The 18,417-nt window shown below is 37.6% G+C and overlaps 2 protein-coding genes across 2 annotated transcripts in view; one reads left to right on the plus strand and one right to left on the minus strand.

The window, feature by feature from the left end:
- Positions 1-856: 856 nt before the first annotated feature.
- myl1 (myosin, light chain 1, alkali; skeletal, fast) lies at positions 857-6,846 on the minus strand. The gene is made up of 6 exons (XM_044130857.1): positions 6,617-6,846; positions 5,935-5,962; positions 4,303-4,446; positions 2,630-2,803; positions 2,460-2,537; positions 857-1,403 (listed from the first exon to the last, which is right to left on the minus strand). Exons 1-6 carry the CDS (start codon positions 6,734-6,736, stop codon positions 1,375-1,377), a joined length of 573 nt encoding a protein of 190 aa, XP_043986792.1. The 5' UTR covers positions 6,737-6,846; the 3' UTR covers positions 857-1,374.
- Positions 6,847-16,351: 9,505 nt separating this feature from the next.
- The window catches only part of cps1 (carbamoyl-phosphate synthase 1, mitochondrial), a 53,328-nt gene continuing 51,262 nt past the window's right edge, over positions 16,352-18,417 (plus strand). Inside the window, exons 1-3 of the mRNA XM_044130858.1 lie at positions 16,352-16,427; positions 16,540-16,682; positions 18,300-18,409. Coding sequence (XP_043986793.1) covers positions 16,557-16,682; positions 18,300-18,409 — 236 coding nt within the window. The 5' untranslated portion in view covers positions 16,352-16,427; positions 16,540-16,556. The remainder of the gene's footprint in view (positions 16,428-16,539; positions 16,683-18,299; positions 18,410-18,417) is intronic.

The following is an 18,417-nucleotide window of genomic DNA, read 5'->3' on the forward strand; positions in this document are numbered from 1 at the left end:
ATACACTGCATTGCTTGATTGACTTGTTTGATGTTTTTTTTTGTGTGTGTATTATACAGTTCTTTGCTAAAGTACAAACCCTTTTAAAGTTTTGCACATTTTGTCTTTCCACAGGTTGTCATTTGGTTTTTAGTCTGGACTTTAGCTGAGGCTTTCTAACCCCTTAATATGCTTTGATGTAAAACATTAAGCTTCAGCTCTGGCTCTATAGTGATGATTGTTTTGCTAGAAGGCTGAACTTTCTCCAGCCTATTATTGTCAGCGTTTACCAGGATTTAGTTGATGTTTGCACTATATTTATCTCCATCCATCTTCTCATCAGATTTGACCTGATATCTTGTTCCTCCTGAGGAAGAAAAGCATCCCAACAGCATGATGCTACCATCATCATGTTTCACAGTGAGTGTTCTGGGTGAGCTGCATTGTTTTTATGCAAAACATAGTGTTTTTTACACATTATAAACAGAAAAATGTCATTTTGAAGCAACAAATCCCCTTCATATGATGTTTTTAACTTTAGTACTAGAATTAAGGTTTACTCTGACTACCAAATGTGGCTTCAAACTTAGAAGATGGAAAAAGTTATGGCACTATAAAAATCATTCATATAAAAATAAAGTTTTGGTCAGACTTACCTTTAAGGGCATCCGTAGGCAGAAAAAATTAGTTTACCAAAAAAGTGTGTCGTAGAAACATTACTTTGCTTATACACACACTTAAAATTAGATGCTAATCAGTTCAATATGCGCATCTATTTCTCCAGGACTTTTAAATGCAGCACCTTAAACTTTGGTGAGTAGCTCACTAGCAGAATATTACTATAAATTGCACAAAAGTAGAGGCAAATATTCTGGAATAAAATGGGAGTGTGAAAAGTTTATTGTGAAATGGCAGAGGATACAATAGCTTAAGACTCAGGGATGGATTGAGTGAAGGGTGGATTGATTTTGATGGCCAGTCCTGGGCCAAACCAGTCGCCTACATGGCAGATAAACAGCCAGCCAAACATTGAGTGGGAGGAAATGGTCATTTGTATTCCACCTCCCCCTCCATCACTGTTCTTCTGTAATAACAAAAACCCCAATGAGACCACGGGACCTGAATGAAGATGAAGGAAGAATCACTTCGTCTGCAATCGTTATGGCTTTCCAAGTAGCAGGAGGAGCAAGAGAGAAATTAAAAATAATAATAAAGCACCATTTCGACAAAAGAGGAAAAAAGTAGGATTTAACAAAACAGGGTTCAGGAAATGACATCTCTTAGTCCTTTGTTCCCCCTACTTCCACAAGATGATTCAGGAAACAGCGAGTGGATGTCGCGACACCATGGGGTCGTCTGCACTGGTCGATGTTCACCACCACAGTGGCAGGGTCCTTACACAGACATGATGTGCTTGACAAAGGCTACAGATGAAGACCAGGGCAATATACAGAAAGAACAGAGTAGAAAAATTAATGAGGAGACAAAAACTGACAACATGACATAAGTTAATGAACTAGTAATATCTCATGATGGTGTAGCAAGCACCACAGATACAGTAACACTGTATCAGACTTCAAGAATGTTCAATGACCTGCTGTCTCAGACATTTAGGAAGCCATGTCATAAGAATGCATTCTATTTTATCTGCAGTAGAGGGAGACTGAAAGTACATTTAAAGAGATAGTTTGGGATTTTGGAAGTGAGGTTTTGCTAATGGCTTATAAGAAATGTACATTTTACCTGCAGTAAATAACTCCTTTGGCATCTCCATTTAATATAAATGTAGATTAATTACTTTCAGAGGCTGAAGATAATGGCTAGGTCAGGAAAAAGCAGACTTCCATCGCCTTAAAACATCTTCAATTCAAATACGTCATCATGACTCATGCAAACAATATTTTATGGACCATAAAACTTAAAACACTGTTGCTATGGGTAATTTCTTTTACAGATATGAAATACAGACTGTTAATGGAACATGCTGATAATCCATTTGTCCATTTGTTGCCATCTGGTAGCAACAAATGGACAAAGAAGGCAGAACAATTCAAATGGGTCTCTTATTTGGCCAGTCCTGGCTAAAACAGAAGAGTTGGCAGTCCTACACATCTCATCTAAAAAGTAATGATTGACTTCAGCATAAATAACAGTACAATGCTATTGTTATGACAGCTTAAAGGTTCATAAACTAATGTTCACAAAAAAACACTATTATGTTATTGAGAGAGGAGTTGCTGGTCTTGTTTTTAGTCAGCAGAAAGCTGCTTTGGTCTTGGCAACTCTTTGACTGACTATGCTGTGTGTTGTGAGGTCGAGACCGATGCAGTTGTTTCTGTTGGATTTGCACTAAATGTAGATGCTAAGTAAGAAATAATAATTTAAGGATTAACTACCTAGTTTAAAATAGTTCCATTGTGTAGCTCAGTTATGTAGTAGTAGTAGTAGCAGAAATAGTGTTAGGGTAATTTTTGGCTCACCCTCATAGTTGATGCAACCATTCTCATCCTCCTGTCCTGCCATAAGGGCATCGATTTCAGCCTCAGTCATCTTCTCTCCTGCAGGGGTCACAGAACACATTCAGTATTGAAAACACATAAAGTAGCGTGGGGAGTGCCATAAAAATCACCAGGACCCAGTTCAAACTTACCAAGTGTTGACAGGACAATACGGAGCTCAGCGCCCATGACTGTGCCGTTTCCCTCCTTGTCAAAGACACGCAGACCCTCAACATAGTCCTCATATCCTGCCTTGTTTGGGCTGTTGACGATTGTCTGAAGCATGGGCAAGAAACCTTCAAACTCTACTCTCTTGTTGGCCATGTCTGTGGAAATAGAAATAAAAAATGCAATAGATATTTTGCTAGTATACCTCAAACAGCTGAATATCCAGCTAGATATCATGTGCTTTCCTCCATTGTTGCTGCAGTGGAGGAACCCCAATTCAGCAGCACACAAACCCACAAACCTGTTTTAATTTTTTGCACAGCACATTAGTATAAAGTTACTGTGCTTTCTTAACCAATTGACCTGCACAGCAATTTGTACCCATGAAAAGATGTACAAAGGTGTTAAAGTATGTATGTATTTTTGGAAACCTGGTGTCACAAAGATGCTGCTCTTTGCAGTAATTCAATAGAAATAAACTTTATTGTTTGCCATTAACATCTGCTGTCAAATAAACTTAACTCTGAAACACAGCTTTCTTTATCACAATTTCAGTTATTTTTGCTTTTACTGTAGATCTTTTCAATTACTACATAACTATTCTCTTGCAGCCATAAATTGCAGTGTATTGACTGCCAAGTCAAAACTGCCAAAATGTTTCTTTTACATATATATGACATGGATTTGTGAGGTATGAATGTTTCTGGTACTGGTAACTTAAGGATATATGGACATTACTGTAGACTACACCACAGCGCCCTCTTGTGAAAAGAGGTCCAAATCTGCTTCATGATTATTCTCTTCCATTTTCTTTTGTTTTTTAAGCAGCATAGCTTTTGTCATTACTAAAAAATATATGTTCTAGTATTTCAAATGATTTCAAAACCACTTCAGACATGTCCAAAGCACTACCACAATGTCTATTTGACTTCTTTTAACTGGCAAACTGAATATTTGTCTGTTGAAAAATACTGTTGTTGCAATTTAAGGTCCTTAAGAAATACAATCTAAATGCAGTGATTGAACTGATGTCATATAAAGTTGATGCTGACTGTAAGTTTGTTTTCAAAACAACAACCAGTGCCATTTTATAACACAATCAAGTAACTATGTTACCTTCAGTTGTTGTAATTATGTTATTTATTCATAATATGACTTAAAAGAAATTTGTCTTCATAACCTAATGTCTTGAAATTGGGCAATTCCTGCCTTCAGGAAGTCATCAAAAATATTGCTCCTCTATTAAACCTTCAACAAAGTTTTTACCAGCCTTTCACATAGAAGTGAAAGGCTTGTAAATTAGCTCCACTGATGCACAGTTCCATCATGTGTTTGCTAATTGCTACTGGATAGTCTGTAGGACATCAGGGGGGAATCGCAGGACGCGTGCACTGGAAAAATGCAGCTCCGAGGAGGAGGGGAGATAGGGGGAGATAGCTCCACCCAGACATTTTGCACAGATGAATGATTGCCATCCGAGATTGAAGGATTTGTCAAACGTGCATGAAAAAATGAAGGCAACACTCCAAGTATGTTTTTGATGAGGGAATAACACTATAACATGGTGCAAAGCTAAAAAAGAGTTGATTTCATATACGGCAATACTAATAATATAAAATGAAAACACAAAACTTGAGTTAGTGAGTGGTTCTCTTACCCTCAGGCGTGGGATTTCCCAGCAGTTTGCTGACTTCCTTGTTGGTGGGGTTCTGTCCCAGAGCGCGCATGATGTCAGCGATCTGGTTGTATGCCACCTTGTTGTCACCCACCCTGTCAAACAAGCCGAAGGCCTCTCTGTAGTCTGTTCAAGGCAGTGAGAACAGAATATCATCATCTAAATGGCCCAGTATATTTGTTTAAATCATGAGCTATTTTGCGTATGTATGGAGGAGCTTTTGGAGTTTTTAATACTCAAATTTTACTATGTGGAGCTTTTAATCTTGCACGCCTTAAAGTTTTTATCCCCTAAAAGTTTTAAACTACTCAGTGACAATAAATATGGGAGAAATTTTTAAGAGTGGCATCATTTTATATGGTTTCTGCAACCATGTTTTTATTAATGTGAAAGTGTTGTATTTTGGACATTTTTCTTCAATCATGTTGTCAAGTAATTTTAGTTGTTTTTAGAATGTAATTATGAGTTTAAATGTAATGTGTTTTTATCTGTGGTTTACTTCTGAAAAAGTTCAGCTGTTGCAAAACTACCTGCAGGTGGAAGTAGTTACACTGCTAAGTGACAAGGGAAAAGCACAAGTGCAAGACGTCCAAGGAGGCTGCAGTGTTGCTGGCTGAATGAACCAACTGCTGCCGAGCTCCATCATCCCTCACACTATTTCTGTCTCAGCTGTCTCCTTCTGTCACAGCAGGGCTCTTTTAAAAGACCACCTTGGAATTGATAAACATAGCTGAGAACATGAGCCCCTCCTTTTAAAGGCAAGACCCTCTGTGGGTGACAGCAGAGTAAAAGAAGGGAATGCTGACTTTAGTATAACAAGCAGCCAGCCTAGTGGTCTAGTCCTGTGGTGACCAGCTTCAGGTGCTTCTTTTTATCAAAGTCATAGCATATCATTATCCTTCCTGTGGCTGGTACTTTTCCCGGACAGTTTAATTTGAAACGATCTGGGGATAGTGTAATAAAAGAAGCAGATATCAAGACACAGAAACATCTTAAGTTGTTTTAGCATACCAGAGTTCACTGGTCATTAATGAGTTCTGTGCTTTATTTGTGTGTTATGAACTAGTAATCTTTTTAATTTGACACCAACTTATTATTTTTGTTTGCTGTTCTCCAGCTGTAGGTTAAAGTTCAATTGGTACACAGAGGTTTAGCACCAGATGTTATTTTATTTTAAAGAGACTTATTTACATTTCTCCTTACAAAACCTGTTGATTCCCACAGTATACATTGTAACACAGCATGTTATAATGTATACTTGAATTTAGTCTTTTGACTTCTTCTTAGCTAGTCTCCTTCTTAGCTAGTCTTAAGTTTCACTTGGCATGTGATATTTCTGTGGAATGGCAAAACACATAAATGATTGGGGTGACCACCTGTCACAAATATTGTAACACCTGTTGCTGATTCTTCTACAGATTTGCTTTGGCTTATTCTCATTCAAAAGTTCTTCCGTTAACTAATCTGTCAGGCTTTGAAGATTTAAGATAGTGACAGATTGACTTACTAGTAGGTCAAGTGAAATCTGAGACAGATGAGAGTTTTAATAACATTAACTGTTTACAATGTGATATTCTGTCTTGTGGCTGCAAAATTGGGTAAAAGTTTACTTACCATCAACCTGGTCTGCGCTGAATTCAATCTACAAGTCAAATAAAAAGCAATAGTGTAAGCTTCAAAAGCACATACATGATGTAAAAGCTCTTTTTAATGAAATCATCTATGCACAAATTAATGCCCATAAAACAATAATTTTTTTCCCCGGCTGCCATAATTTTTTATTTTTTGCCATGTGATTGCACTTGATCTGTGGGAGTCCATCTTTAGCCACATTAAGATGTCCACATTTGGAGACGCTGTGGATTGCCATCAAGCATTACTCATCACTCTGAGTCCAATCCGGAAACAGCTGGGCGTGGTCTAAAACCGCGGTAAGCTATCCATGGTTCTGCTAATTCCTTGCATCCCCATTCATAGCTGTGAGAATGTTCCTTTAAACCTAAACCTCAAATTTCTCTCAGGATCTTTTCATAAACTTGCTTTAATTATTGTGACGGCATCAATCGTTTGTCTAAAATAAGCCTAACCATGAAATTACTCACAGTGCTTAATATTCCAAAGTATCAAGGATAATGTCGCCTATGTGACAAATTAAATACGTTTTATTAACCACCGCATACAAATATGAAACGCAATCCTTAGTTGACAACTGAAGTTGCTGCTCATTTCAAACCGTGTGCATCCCACTCTAATCTTTCCTGCTGTATATCAGGTCATGCGTTCATTGTCATGGTACCTTGACGGAAGACAGGTCAATAGCAGGGGCCGCTGCGGGAGCGGGCGCTGGCTCGGGTGCGGGTGCAGGTGCAGGTTCGGCCTTCTTGGCGGGAGCTTTAGGGTCCTTCTTGGGAGCCATTTCTGCTTATAGTTTAAAAGCAACTACCTTTTCCCCTGAAGCACTCACAATTTCCGGTCAGGGTGGCACACAAGGAGTGCAGCACAGAATGGAGGAGACTCAGAGGAAGAGATCCCTGTTTGGGCGTATATATATCAGGCTATTTTCCGTGTGACCCCCGCCGATTCTGCCCTCGTCTGAGGATTGGATGGCGAAGGGGAGGGTGTGTGTGAGAGAGTGATGGGCTTCTCTCTAAACATGGAATATAAGACTGCAGGCCATAGAAAGTTTATCCTTTCCTCTCATCACAAACACACTGCACACGGTTGAAAAGGTTCCCTGCATGCATAAAATGTTTGTTAAAGACCATTTTAAGCACATGTTGTTTCATCGCGCTCTCACTCATGGCTCGCCCAAGGTTGGATGGGGCCTTGAGCAAGAGTTGATTTGGGACCTCCCCTCCTGTTAAGAACATTACACCATTAACACTATTCCTGAAAAAAAAAAAAAAAAAAGTTAGTTGTTTCTAAAAACAACAAACCATTACTTACAAGAGTGTACTCTTGAATATACAGACACAACAATTATAGAGCTTTTAAAATTATATACAAAAAAGAAAAACTTCATATCGGAATGCTTGACAGTTAATTTAGAAGATGAAATTGCAAAGTTTGGAAAGGGCTTGGTTATGGGTTCATAACAGAGCCCAACTTCAAAACAGTAAAACAAACAAAAATAAATGATAAACTGTGAAAATTAGTCTTACAAAGAATCCTTCCCACCTTTCATGGTATTATGCATTCTTTTTTTAACATGAGGATAGAGTGTTCATACAAAACCTAAAACTATACATTCCTACTTTGTATTTTTGATAGTAGCTGACTTGCTCACTGAGCACATCGAGTAACAAATCCCACAGCTTAGTCAAAGGTTAGTTGAACTTGGTGTCACTCCCAAATCAATGTTTTGACTAGAATACAGCAGGAAGGAACCAGCATCTGCTCCTTATTTACTTCTGTCCGTTACATCAACTCATTAGCACATAAGTGATACCAAACTGCCCTCTTATGCGGCAATTCAGCTGCATATACAGTTGCTCATACAGTTGGAATCAGAAGTATACATTCACAGAATAAAACTAGAGTTAAACATGTTTTTTTCTCACTCTCTTCAGTTATATTAAAGCTAATTTCTGTTGTTTTACGTCACCTCCAATAAACATATTTATTGAAAGAATAAAGAATATTTAAAGAATATTTATTCGGATAATTTTAAAGAATATTTATTTTTCACTAAGTGCCACAACAATAAAATAATGTGTCAGAGATTTATTTATGAATCCCTTCTCTTTAAAAATAAATGAGGAAAAGCCCCAGATGATGATGATGTCAAGACTTTGGCAACTTCTCATTTGGCAACTTCTGACACAATTGAGTTAATTGGAGGTACAGCGACCTTTGAAATCCTTGTATCATTTTCATTCCATATCATGGTGATGTGCCTTTGTGCTATCACTTGAAATGCATAAGTTTTTTAGTTGTTCCATGACAAATTGTGAAAAAGTTAATGGGTGTCAATACTTTTGCTACCGACTGAATCTTTTGGCTCTGACAATGATCAGCTGTTTACTTGTGTGCACTGACTGTGACCACTTGGCAGAGCAGGACCTCTGTGAGCGTCACCAGCAGCCTTAGGGTGTATGTGACGTAAAAGCACAGAGACTGAGATGTGGAGCAGCTTTCAGCTGCCGGTGCCAGTAACAGAGACAAGGCCAAGAGTGCAAATTCTGTCTTCTTAATTCTCATCTATATCTGTCTCTTAGCCCCAGTAGTGGAGGCCTGCCGACACCATCAAGACGGGGGGAGGCCGATGACGAAGGAAGTTCATGAAATCCTCTTACCCTACCACCCCTTGGCCGGCACACACCCACCCATTTGCTTTAGCTGACCCCATCTTCATGAGGGTAAGCTGGAGAAAGCCCAGTCCCTCAGCTGTCATCCTGGTTCACCCCTGGCACTCTACTGCGTCTTCCGTGTCTAAGTTCCCTTTCCTCCCTCCCCCTATAGAAACCCAGCCTCAGAGCTTGCACCTGTGCTGCAGTCCAATCTCAGCTCCACTATAGAAGCTTAATGGATTCAACAGGATGTTGATGGAGCTGAGCTTTATTAAGATGTGGAGCCAGGTCAGCTTATGGAATGGGGAAAGAAAACAAAAATGTTTGTGCTGACAAACATTGCTATGTTCAGTGTGTTTGAAAGTTTGAAAGATACCCAGAAAACATAAAGTAACTAAAATTCCTTTTGTGATTGTTTCCAGTTCAATAACGTGACTCCAACAACACATAATAAAATTAATGCCACTAATCTTTATTTACACATTATTTGACTTCTGTAATTCAAGGTTTATAGATGCATTTAAGTATCCTGTTACAGATTAGCACACATTAGTCAATAAAGGCAATCCTCCTGTATTGAAATACACAGCTATATTTATCCATCATCAATGGAAAGCTTCTTTAAAATTCCGATACTGGAGACATGAACTCGGATATTTAAGTAAAACAACAGGCTTCTGTTTGTAAAAGGCCTAAAATATGTTTTAGGGTTCAAAATGACAAATGACATGAAAAAGAGGAATGAAACTTCAGTTCAAAGTGAAAAATGCTTAATGATTTTCATTGGCTTTCATTATGTGACAGTATTGGATTTCAGGTGGCTTTGAAAGTAGATGTTATGTGGTGATTTTGGACAATGGATAAAACTCTATCTTTTTTTTTTTCTTTTTTAAATGTGTTTTCTCAAAGATATAAGGTTTGGGGAAAAACATAAAGCTCCTTCATCACATGGATTGCTTTCCCTGGCTTCGCAAGTTCCACACCCAAAGGCATTATATTAAATCCTGCACCTCTATAAACTTCATAAAGTACACCCAAGACACATACATGAATAATGAAACTTACATTTTGTTTTTGCAACTGCAGCAGCTTTGAAAAAGTTTTTTTTAAACCACACCAACCAATAGACAGTGGAACAGATAGGTTTCCCCTTTCTGCCTTTTGCTTTCTTCTGATAATGTCATATTTGCTGTTCTTTATCAGTAACTGCCATCATGTTTTTTTGTTTGTTTGTTTGTTTTAATAAATTTACTCTTATGAATGAAGTAAAAATCTGTGTTTAACATGTCTAACCACTCATCTAATCTATTTCAGGCTTGTCATGCTTGTTGTGGTTGACCTGAAGAAATTCAGTGTCATGTTTGATAGATTTGGACAAATGGGCAGGGTTATCATCAGGATCTTCTCCTGTTCAGAGTCTACATAAAAAAATCACAAAAGTTTATAATGGTTTCTATTTGTAGATTTTTTTTCAAGTAACATTTTCTACTTTGCTTGTGTTTATTTGAAGATTGGCTGTTTCTTAGATTCTGCAATTACTTTGTTAATACCTTTCTTAACAATACTTGTGTTTATTTGTCCCATTTGAATTTTGGACACAAAAATCTATATTTGTGTGGGTTTTTTTCTGTTGTTCTTTTTTATCAAAACCCAAATGATGCATGCCTTCCATAACTATGACATATGTCCTTATGTATGTGTTAATATTTTTATTTTAATCAAGAATAGACAAGAAGATAGCAATTCTCCTCTTTTCTGGTTAACATCAACAAACTGAAATCTTTTGGGACATTTTAACTTCATTTGCCATTTTCTTGTTACTTTTACTTTGAAATCTATTAGTGACCCATATAGAAAAAGGGTATTGAGTTGCTTTGTTTAGGCCTATGTTCATCAAATCTCATTGAGAGGCTTTCAAAGTGCAGGGTCAGTGCTTCTTTTTCTCTAAACTTTGAAAAAAAAGTTTGAACAAACTGAGAGACCGTAGACCAAAATCTGTAGCTATCAGCAGATTGTTGTTAATTTCTATGAGGCTAGTTTCAGTTCTGTGGCATGGTTGGAAACCAGAGAGGAATTGTTCATAAAGGTTACTGTGAGTTAATTGGGAGTGACCTTGAGAAGTAAATGTTTTTTGAGTACTTTTGAGATAAAATGTAAATTAGAGATGGGATAAAGATTGTTGTAATTGTTGGCATCTTAGCCATTTTTTTTAAATATAGGAATGATAACATTTTTGAAAATAGCAGGGACAATTTGAGAGGTAAGTGAGGAGTAAGTAATTATGAAGGAAAGAAGAGCTTGGAGGCAGGGTTTCAACGGGGTTGTTGAGATTGTATTGAACATTCAAGTGGAAAATCTAGACCAACAGATGATGTCAGAGATATTAGTGATACCTGGGAGTTGAAAACTGTAAATTGGCTGACAAGGAAGACTCAACACTGGGCAAAAGACATTGGTTTGAACTCCTTGCAATAGTATATTGGGATCTGATCCATAATGAACTAAACTACACACAAAGAATGAAGAGTCTGGTAGAAAACTCTGAATCCCAGAATGCACTGCATTATATAATGCCATGCTGTTTGAGACTGACAACTATTATTTCTGATAATGAGGTGGTGCCCCAACTTGGTAATTTTAACCTAAATTACACATTTTAACAATAGTTTTTCATAGCTAAACCAAACCTACAAGTGTATTGAGCACCAAATAGAGCCATGAATTTGGATTTGTGAATATATAATATGTGAAGCTACATAAAAGAGTTGAGGTCTGTTATGGACAGTGGCAGCTAATTCTGTGAAACAATACTTAGCTATAAATAAATATCCTAGGGCAATGATGGAGATTCTCAGTGGAGCTGTTAGAAGAGAGTTTCTACACGGCTGATGATCCTTATTAGGCAATCTGATCTATCAGTAGGCCAACTTAATTTTTAACATCAAATCTGAACAGGATTTTATTTATCTTTTATGTTTATGTTTACTTCACATTGCAGTTTGTGCTCACAATATTTATTAAACAATCTGGCATCCATCCTCCTGCAAAACTACTTTTAAGGCATGGTTTTAATGTTGGTTCTGACAAGACAAGCTCAGATAATGGCTGACTTTAAATAAATATTTTCAACCAGTCTCAGTGAAGCAAAAGCACAAGTGTGATTTTGGATATTGCTAAATAAATCGCACAGATTAAATTTTACAATATGAGAGACAACTTAAATCATTAGGCCATTCATTCTTGTTCAGTTAAAAGTTTTAGACCAAATCATTAGGGTATCCAATTGAACCTTTAACCACTCTGAGTACTCAATTAGAGATCAACAGATACACTTTAGATTTCTTGCCAACCAATGCTCCATTGACTAAATATGAAACCAATAAGCAATGGCAAAAGTCAATCAAGACTCAACTGAAAGAGAAATAATTTTTTTATCTATCAGGTGCACATGTTGAAGCTTTTCTTGCCCATATCAGAAACCACAAACAACTGCTTATTACCACATGTACTAGAAATCATTGACAGCGTTTAGATAGAATCTCCGTTAGACAACAGAATACTGCTTAGGTTTTGCAGCCAACCTAATAACAAATGAATATAAAGTATGTCAAGGCAAGCAAAGACAGATTTTCATCAGGTGCTTTTTGATTGGTAGGTTTTGAAGCTTGTAATTGCAGAAAGAGTTTTTATCAAAACAGGATGCTTTGGGTGAGGCTTTGCCCTTGGGTAAGTGAGATGTAAATGTAACACATTCTATAATTTCATTCCTAACATTTGAACAGGACTATAAGTCTCACTCAGTAATGGAAGCTTAGAGTGCTGAGACCTGTTCAATTATGCAGTTCAAAGTATTTTGTATTCAAATTTCCATATGGGAATCCCATTGGCAGTGTTGCAAGCATAAGGAATAACACTTCAACCATGAAATAGTGAAAGGTGCCCTCAGGATTTTGTGAAGGAGCAAAAACACGGGTTTTGATTTCAACATGCAGCACCTGTCCTGGGCCTAGGAGCACTCCTGCGTTAAGCATGATTAATGAAATGTGAAGAACTTGAGCTCAAGAGAAATCATGCGAGGAGTGCAGAGTGGTGTGAGATCCAAAAGATGATATAACCTCTCTGGTCACTGACATTTTGCTAACATTAAGAAATTTGTTGTTCAGAATAGATAGGTTAAACACATGAGCGTACTTCCTCTGCCGGAAGGCATTCGGCACTGGTCCCGGAGCCATGTGTGATGACTAGAGTAGATTTTGGACTTTGGTCCCATGCACTGCCTCCTCCTTTTTAAACCCTGAGTGCTTCCTTCCCGATACTCTGTGGCCGTGCCAAAAGGAATGAGGCTGTAACTGAGCCTGTGGGGACAGATGGTGCCTATTTATAGGACCTGAATTGAGGTGTGAAGTTTCTTGGGATTTCTAAGAGTCGAGGCCCTGGCTCCTTAAAGGGGCTGATGTAGGCTCTGTGGCACACACTCTAAAAGGTCTCTCAATGGGATTAGATGGGCACAAGCCTAAACAAAGCAACCCCACGCCCTTTCCTACAAGAGTCACCAAATAATACCATGGATAGATGAACAAAGGCAGCAAAAATGCATTGTGTGCCTTCTTTCATATGGTATATTAATTTGTTTAAACAATAGTTCCATCCATCCATCCATCCATCCATCCATCTTTCTAAACAAATTAGATGTCTCTAATTTGTGCTTTGAAATTAGAGTCATCTAATGCTTTAAAAAATATAAAGTTTAAAGAATGTTTTCAATTCTGATTCATACAGGTATCTGAAGTCAATGGGTTTTTCATACAGTAAATTACCTACAACTTTATAGAAAATGGACAATTACAGTTGCTAAGGCTCAGAATAAAGGCCGTGTCTTTGAATTTGTTAGTCATGCCCTAATCTGTACAAATATTATAATCAAACCTTTAGACCATTTAATATTTTTTTTTCTCAGTCATCCAACGACTAAGACTTTGTTTGGAAACCTGGCACAGAAAGAATAGCAAGGGTTCCTGGCTGCCTATTTACGTCCTCCCTTAAGCTCGGTCACCACGTGAAATTCACACTTGAGACTGCAGACAATGTGGGATCCCTCCGCCGAGGACACACACTGGACCTTGTTACAGAGCTCCAGATTTTGGAGGGCATCTAATGATGGGCCTCACAGCAATAAACGGCTACAGTGTGTGTTTCACAGGCTTCTCATGCTTTTTTTGTAATGTAACTATTGGTACGTTCTACTTTATAATGAACCATTTGACCTTTGCAAACCTTTGTTGAATACTTCAAAAAGCATACCTCCACTACATAAAAAATCTCACTAAAGATACTTTACCAACTCTTTTTCTTTTCAAAAGTCACCTGCATAGACAGCATTTTATATGGAGACTGCTCTATAGCACTCTGCCTCCATCATTACATAATTTTAAAGACAATATGTTACCTAAAGAAACCTTTCAATAAAGGTGTCAGGCTGACTGTAAAGCTGTTAAAGCTTCTACTATGTGCAGCATGCAAAATGACACCAGTACTCTCCCTTTTTAGCCAGTGTAGATCTCCAGTGTTATCTACTGCTTCTGCGATTTTCATATATATTGCAAGTAAGAGTTGTACATTCTCAAGACAACACAACCAACTGGCTATTTTTTTAATTTGATTGTAGTACTCATATAGCAGTTACCATCACATACAACACTTAATGGTTGGATAAAGGGTGCAAATTTCTTAAGCGTTTGTTACATAGTCAAACTGTAAGTATACATATATGGAGAATCTGCAGAGATTCACAGTGCAGGTGGAAAAATCTGTCCACTGTTAGTGGAGCCCTTAGTAAATCTGTTTTATATATGGGACAGTGGCAATAAGAGAGTCATTGCTAAAAGAGTCACAATTTGGAAAATTTATGTCGGGAACACACAGAGAAGTTGATGTGGGGAGTGTGAAATTTTAGCTTTTCTGGTAGACATGCAAAATATTATGTGTCCTAAAATGAACATTACACAACACTCACCATCCTCACTGTGAAACAAGATGATTGCAGCAAAGAATGAATACAAATGCAAATCACACTTTCCCCATTTGATTCATAAAACCCCTTTTAAAGCCATGCATCAATTCCCTTCCATTTCACACTTATGTACTACCCATGCAGAAAAATCCCATGAACTTCACATATGAAAATCTTGTATCACATGCAAAACTTATATGTGGTACACAGGTGGTCACATGTGAAATTATGTGAGTCACATTTAAAAACATATGTATATGTGTGGATTTGGAACACCAACACTATTACATAAAATTCCAACAATAAAGACTGCAGTGAGAAAAATATGAGATGCTGTATTGAAGGAGTGATCAGACAGTAAATGTTAAAATGCATAGGACTTTTGACATCACACTGGACGCAGCATAATGAAGTCATATGATTAGGACAGTTCTTAAGTTATACTTCAGCTCACCCTTTGAACATGCATAAAAAACTTGAGATGCATGTATGTATGTGTATGTGAAATAGTATTGTTCCCTTTCTCTACATAACACTGTACAAATTGTCATAAACTGCTAACTAAATAAATAAAGAAAAATAAATAAATACAAAAGTTGCAAACAGCGAAAGCATCTAAATAAAGTGCATGACTGTTCTCTATGGCCGACTGAGCCTCTATTGAAGAAATCTGCCACTGGATGTCAGCAGAGCTTCACACAGCTCAAGCTCACCTTAGATAAGAGATATACTTCTGTCTGATTAACAACTAGAATAAGTTTAATTAAATGCAAAAAATTCTAAACAATATCCACTTGAGGGCTTAGGCATATAGGGTACATTTCCAGCTAATTACTTTTGATACAAAATGTGCATGGAAATAGTCAGCAGCCCCCCTGGTGACCCTGAAAAGGATGTGTGTTAAATAATGGATGGATGGATGGACACAACTTGCACTCTTTTAGCACTAAATGACATTTACAAACATTTTTTTAAAATCTTTGCCAAATGTTTTATTATTGCAAACTGAGCACACTCTGTACATTTTCTAATGCTTACAGGTATTCCCTAATCTGTTCAGGTCTTGATACTCACACTCACTTTGTTCAGACTGCTGAACGCAGCAGAGTGGCAGTCAGACAGCCTTCTCCACAGAGGACCAGTCTTGCAGCCATCAGCAAATACACAGACCACTCTAATCCCACCACCATGCAGCTTGTCTGTGGATGGTTTTCTTTTTCTTTTTTTCTTTGCAGGCAATTTGCCTCAAAGAAAAGGCTTTAAAGAGTTTGTTGCACATGAAGCACTCTCTACAAGTTTGCCATAAGCGGGTGCAGTCATTCCCAGTGGGCAGGCATTTTGTGTTTGTTCCAAGTACAAAAATGCTGAAAGTGTACCTAATAACTCCTTACTCTTGTATTTTTATCCCTGTATAGACCGAAATAAATCTGAAAAGATCAATAAAATAACTTGGTGTATTTTAGTTTTATGTTCACCCATATAAAGAGTTCATGGTCAACTGATAACTAGATAAATATAGTATTAAAGGTACAGTTTCACCTGCAAAACGTCACAAAAAACATCCACCGTCTTAATTAATACCAACAATATAATATGTCATAAAATATATAGACAGATATCTAGTATTTGCTGTTACGTTTGAGATAAAAATGGGCGTTTTTCATTTCTTTTTTCCATGGAGGCCAATCTAAACACCCTCCGCTTTATGTGTTCAGAACAACTAATCCCCGGCGGCCAATCCGTTGCAACGTTTCAAGCGCCCACTTGAACTGTCAGCTTGTGGCCACTGAATACACGAGGAGAAGCTCGTAACTATCTTCTCAACATTTAAGATATTTTAAATAGCATTCGTTTTTACATATTTTCGTTCAGACTGCCCTTCCTGTCCGCTTCTTTCCTCCCGTGCCATTTTATTAACAGTGTGACTTTAGGTTACTATGACCAAAATCTTGTTGGCTTGCGGCGTGGTTAAATCTCTGAGACAAGGATGGATGATTTGCGGGAAAGTGAGGAACACGTCAGGCTGGCCGCAACTTCAATCTGCGAAACTTTTCAGTGTCAAGGTAAGAAAACGGCTTGTGATTGAAGGGTGTAAACCATAGCTACTGTGACCTTTTAGTTTAAAAACACATTCACTCCCAAGCGCTGCAAACTCCTTGGTGTCTTGGTCATGCATATCTGTGTAAGCATTTGAAAAGTAGCCGCTCCTCCCAAACAGAAAAAAAGTTGGAAGAGTGTCGTTCAACTTTCTTGTGAAATAAAATTAAATGCAGATAATTTTCTTTATATATAGGCTATATATATAAAACTAAAACGGTTTGTGTGACCTAGTCTTTCCCCTACTCTCTTTTTAAAATATGTGTATTTATCTCGTCAGCCCTGTTTCCTTAGAACGGATGCTGTTTGTGCCTAAGATTTTCTGACAGCTGTCTTTGCAGCTGCTGGACTTGAGCGCATCACATGTATAAATCACATTGTTGCATCATAGTCGCGCTGACTGCTCTGTACACCTCATTCAAATATAAAATGCCACGCAAAGTTAATTTGGTTAAATAACTTGTTTACCTCAAAAATAAAATGTATTGCAACGTGAGACGTGTTTATTTCTGTTAATTTTGAGTATTGATTAAAGCTGATGAAAACTCAAAAATTGTTTCTCCAAAATGTTTAAATGACATTACAGAAAACCATTCACAAGCACACATTCAGACCTTGGGTCAATTTAGATTTATCATTTAGCCTAATAGTCATGTCTTTTAATTGTTGCAGGAACATATCAGGACAGCCAGTGAATTCACTCTTTTGATTTTCATAATGAGAGCGAAATTTACTTTCATCTTAAAAAAGACTGCTTACTTAGTTTGTGTTGTGTTGTTACTCCTTAACCTAGGTAAGACACCAGTAACATTGCTAACAACTCACTCCCTTTTAGTGCTCTAAATGTCTGTGTGTTGACTTTTGACTCCAGCGGCTCAATTTGCTTAACCATCCAGCCAAGGCTTTAGTTATTGCTGTTATCTGTTTACGTTTTTCCAACTTTCCAGTAGATTTAATATTAAGCCACAATCATCAATAATAGATTAAATAAATGCTTGAAACATAACTGCTTGTGTGCAATGAATCAGTGAGTTTCATCATGTGAACTGAACTACTAAGTATATTTAGATACAGGAATATGCTGTCATAGTGTATTACAAGTAAGAATTAATTAAACTTTAAAGCAAATTTTAAGCTTTTAGTGGGTCATCACTGCCACTATGTCAGTATTTTAAATGTCCTCTGTCAGAAAAAAATCACTCTTTGTTCCATTTGTATTCATGTTAGTGTTTGCTGACACTGCTCCACAGTGGGTATCACCAACCTTTACATTCATATATTTATCTCCCTCGATCTCCCCTCTCTCCTGCTCTAACGCCGACCTACTCTCTAACTTGTGCTCACAACAGTTGAAGAGATTTGTCTGTCTCAGCATTCGCAGCACATTTCTCAATGACCTGCAGTTTCAGCACAAAGTCCCAGTGGCTCACTGGCTGCCATATCCCTCCTACATTCAAAATCTACAGGCCATCTTATTTCAAAGTTTTTCCTTTGGTCTGTCCAAACTGGGTTTAGAAAAAGAGAATACATTATTCTTGGGTGAGATTTCACTTGTCATCTGTCTTCCTTCTTTTAACTTCCAGGCACAGACAGCTCACCTGGTCTTGGAGGATGGTACCAGGATGAAAGGGTTTTCCTTTGGGCACAATGGCTCTGTAGCTGGGGAACTTGTCTTCAATACTGGCCTGGTGGGGTAAGAAA

The sequence above is a fragment of the Gambusia affinis genome, linkage group LG11 (assembly GCF_019740435.1).
Source record: "Gambusia affinis linkage group LG11, SWU_Gaff_1.0, whole genome shotgun sequence".
Classification (NCBI taxonomy): Eukaryota; Metazoa; Chordata; class Actinopteri; order Cyprinodontiformes; family Poeciliidae; genus Gambusia; species Gambusia affinis.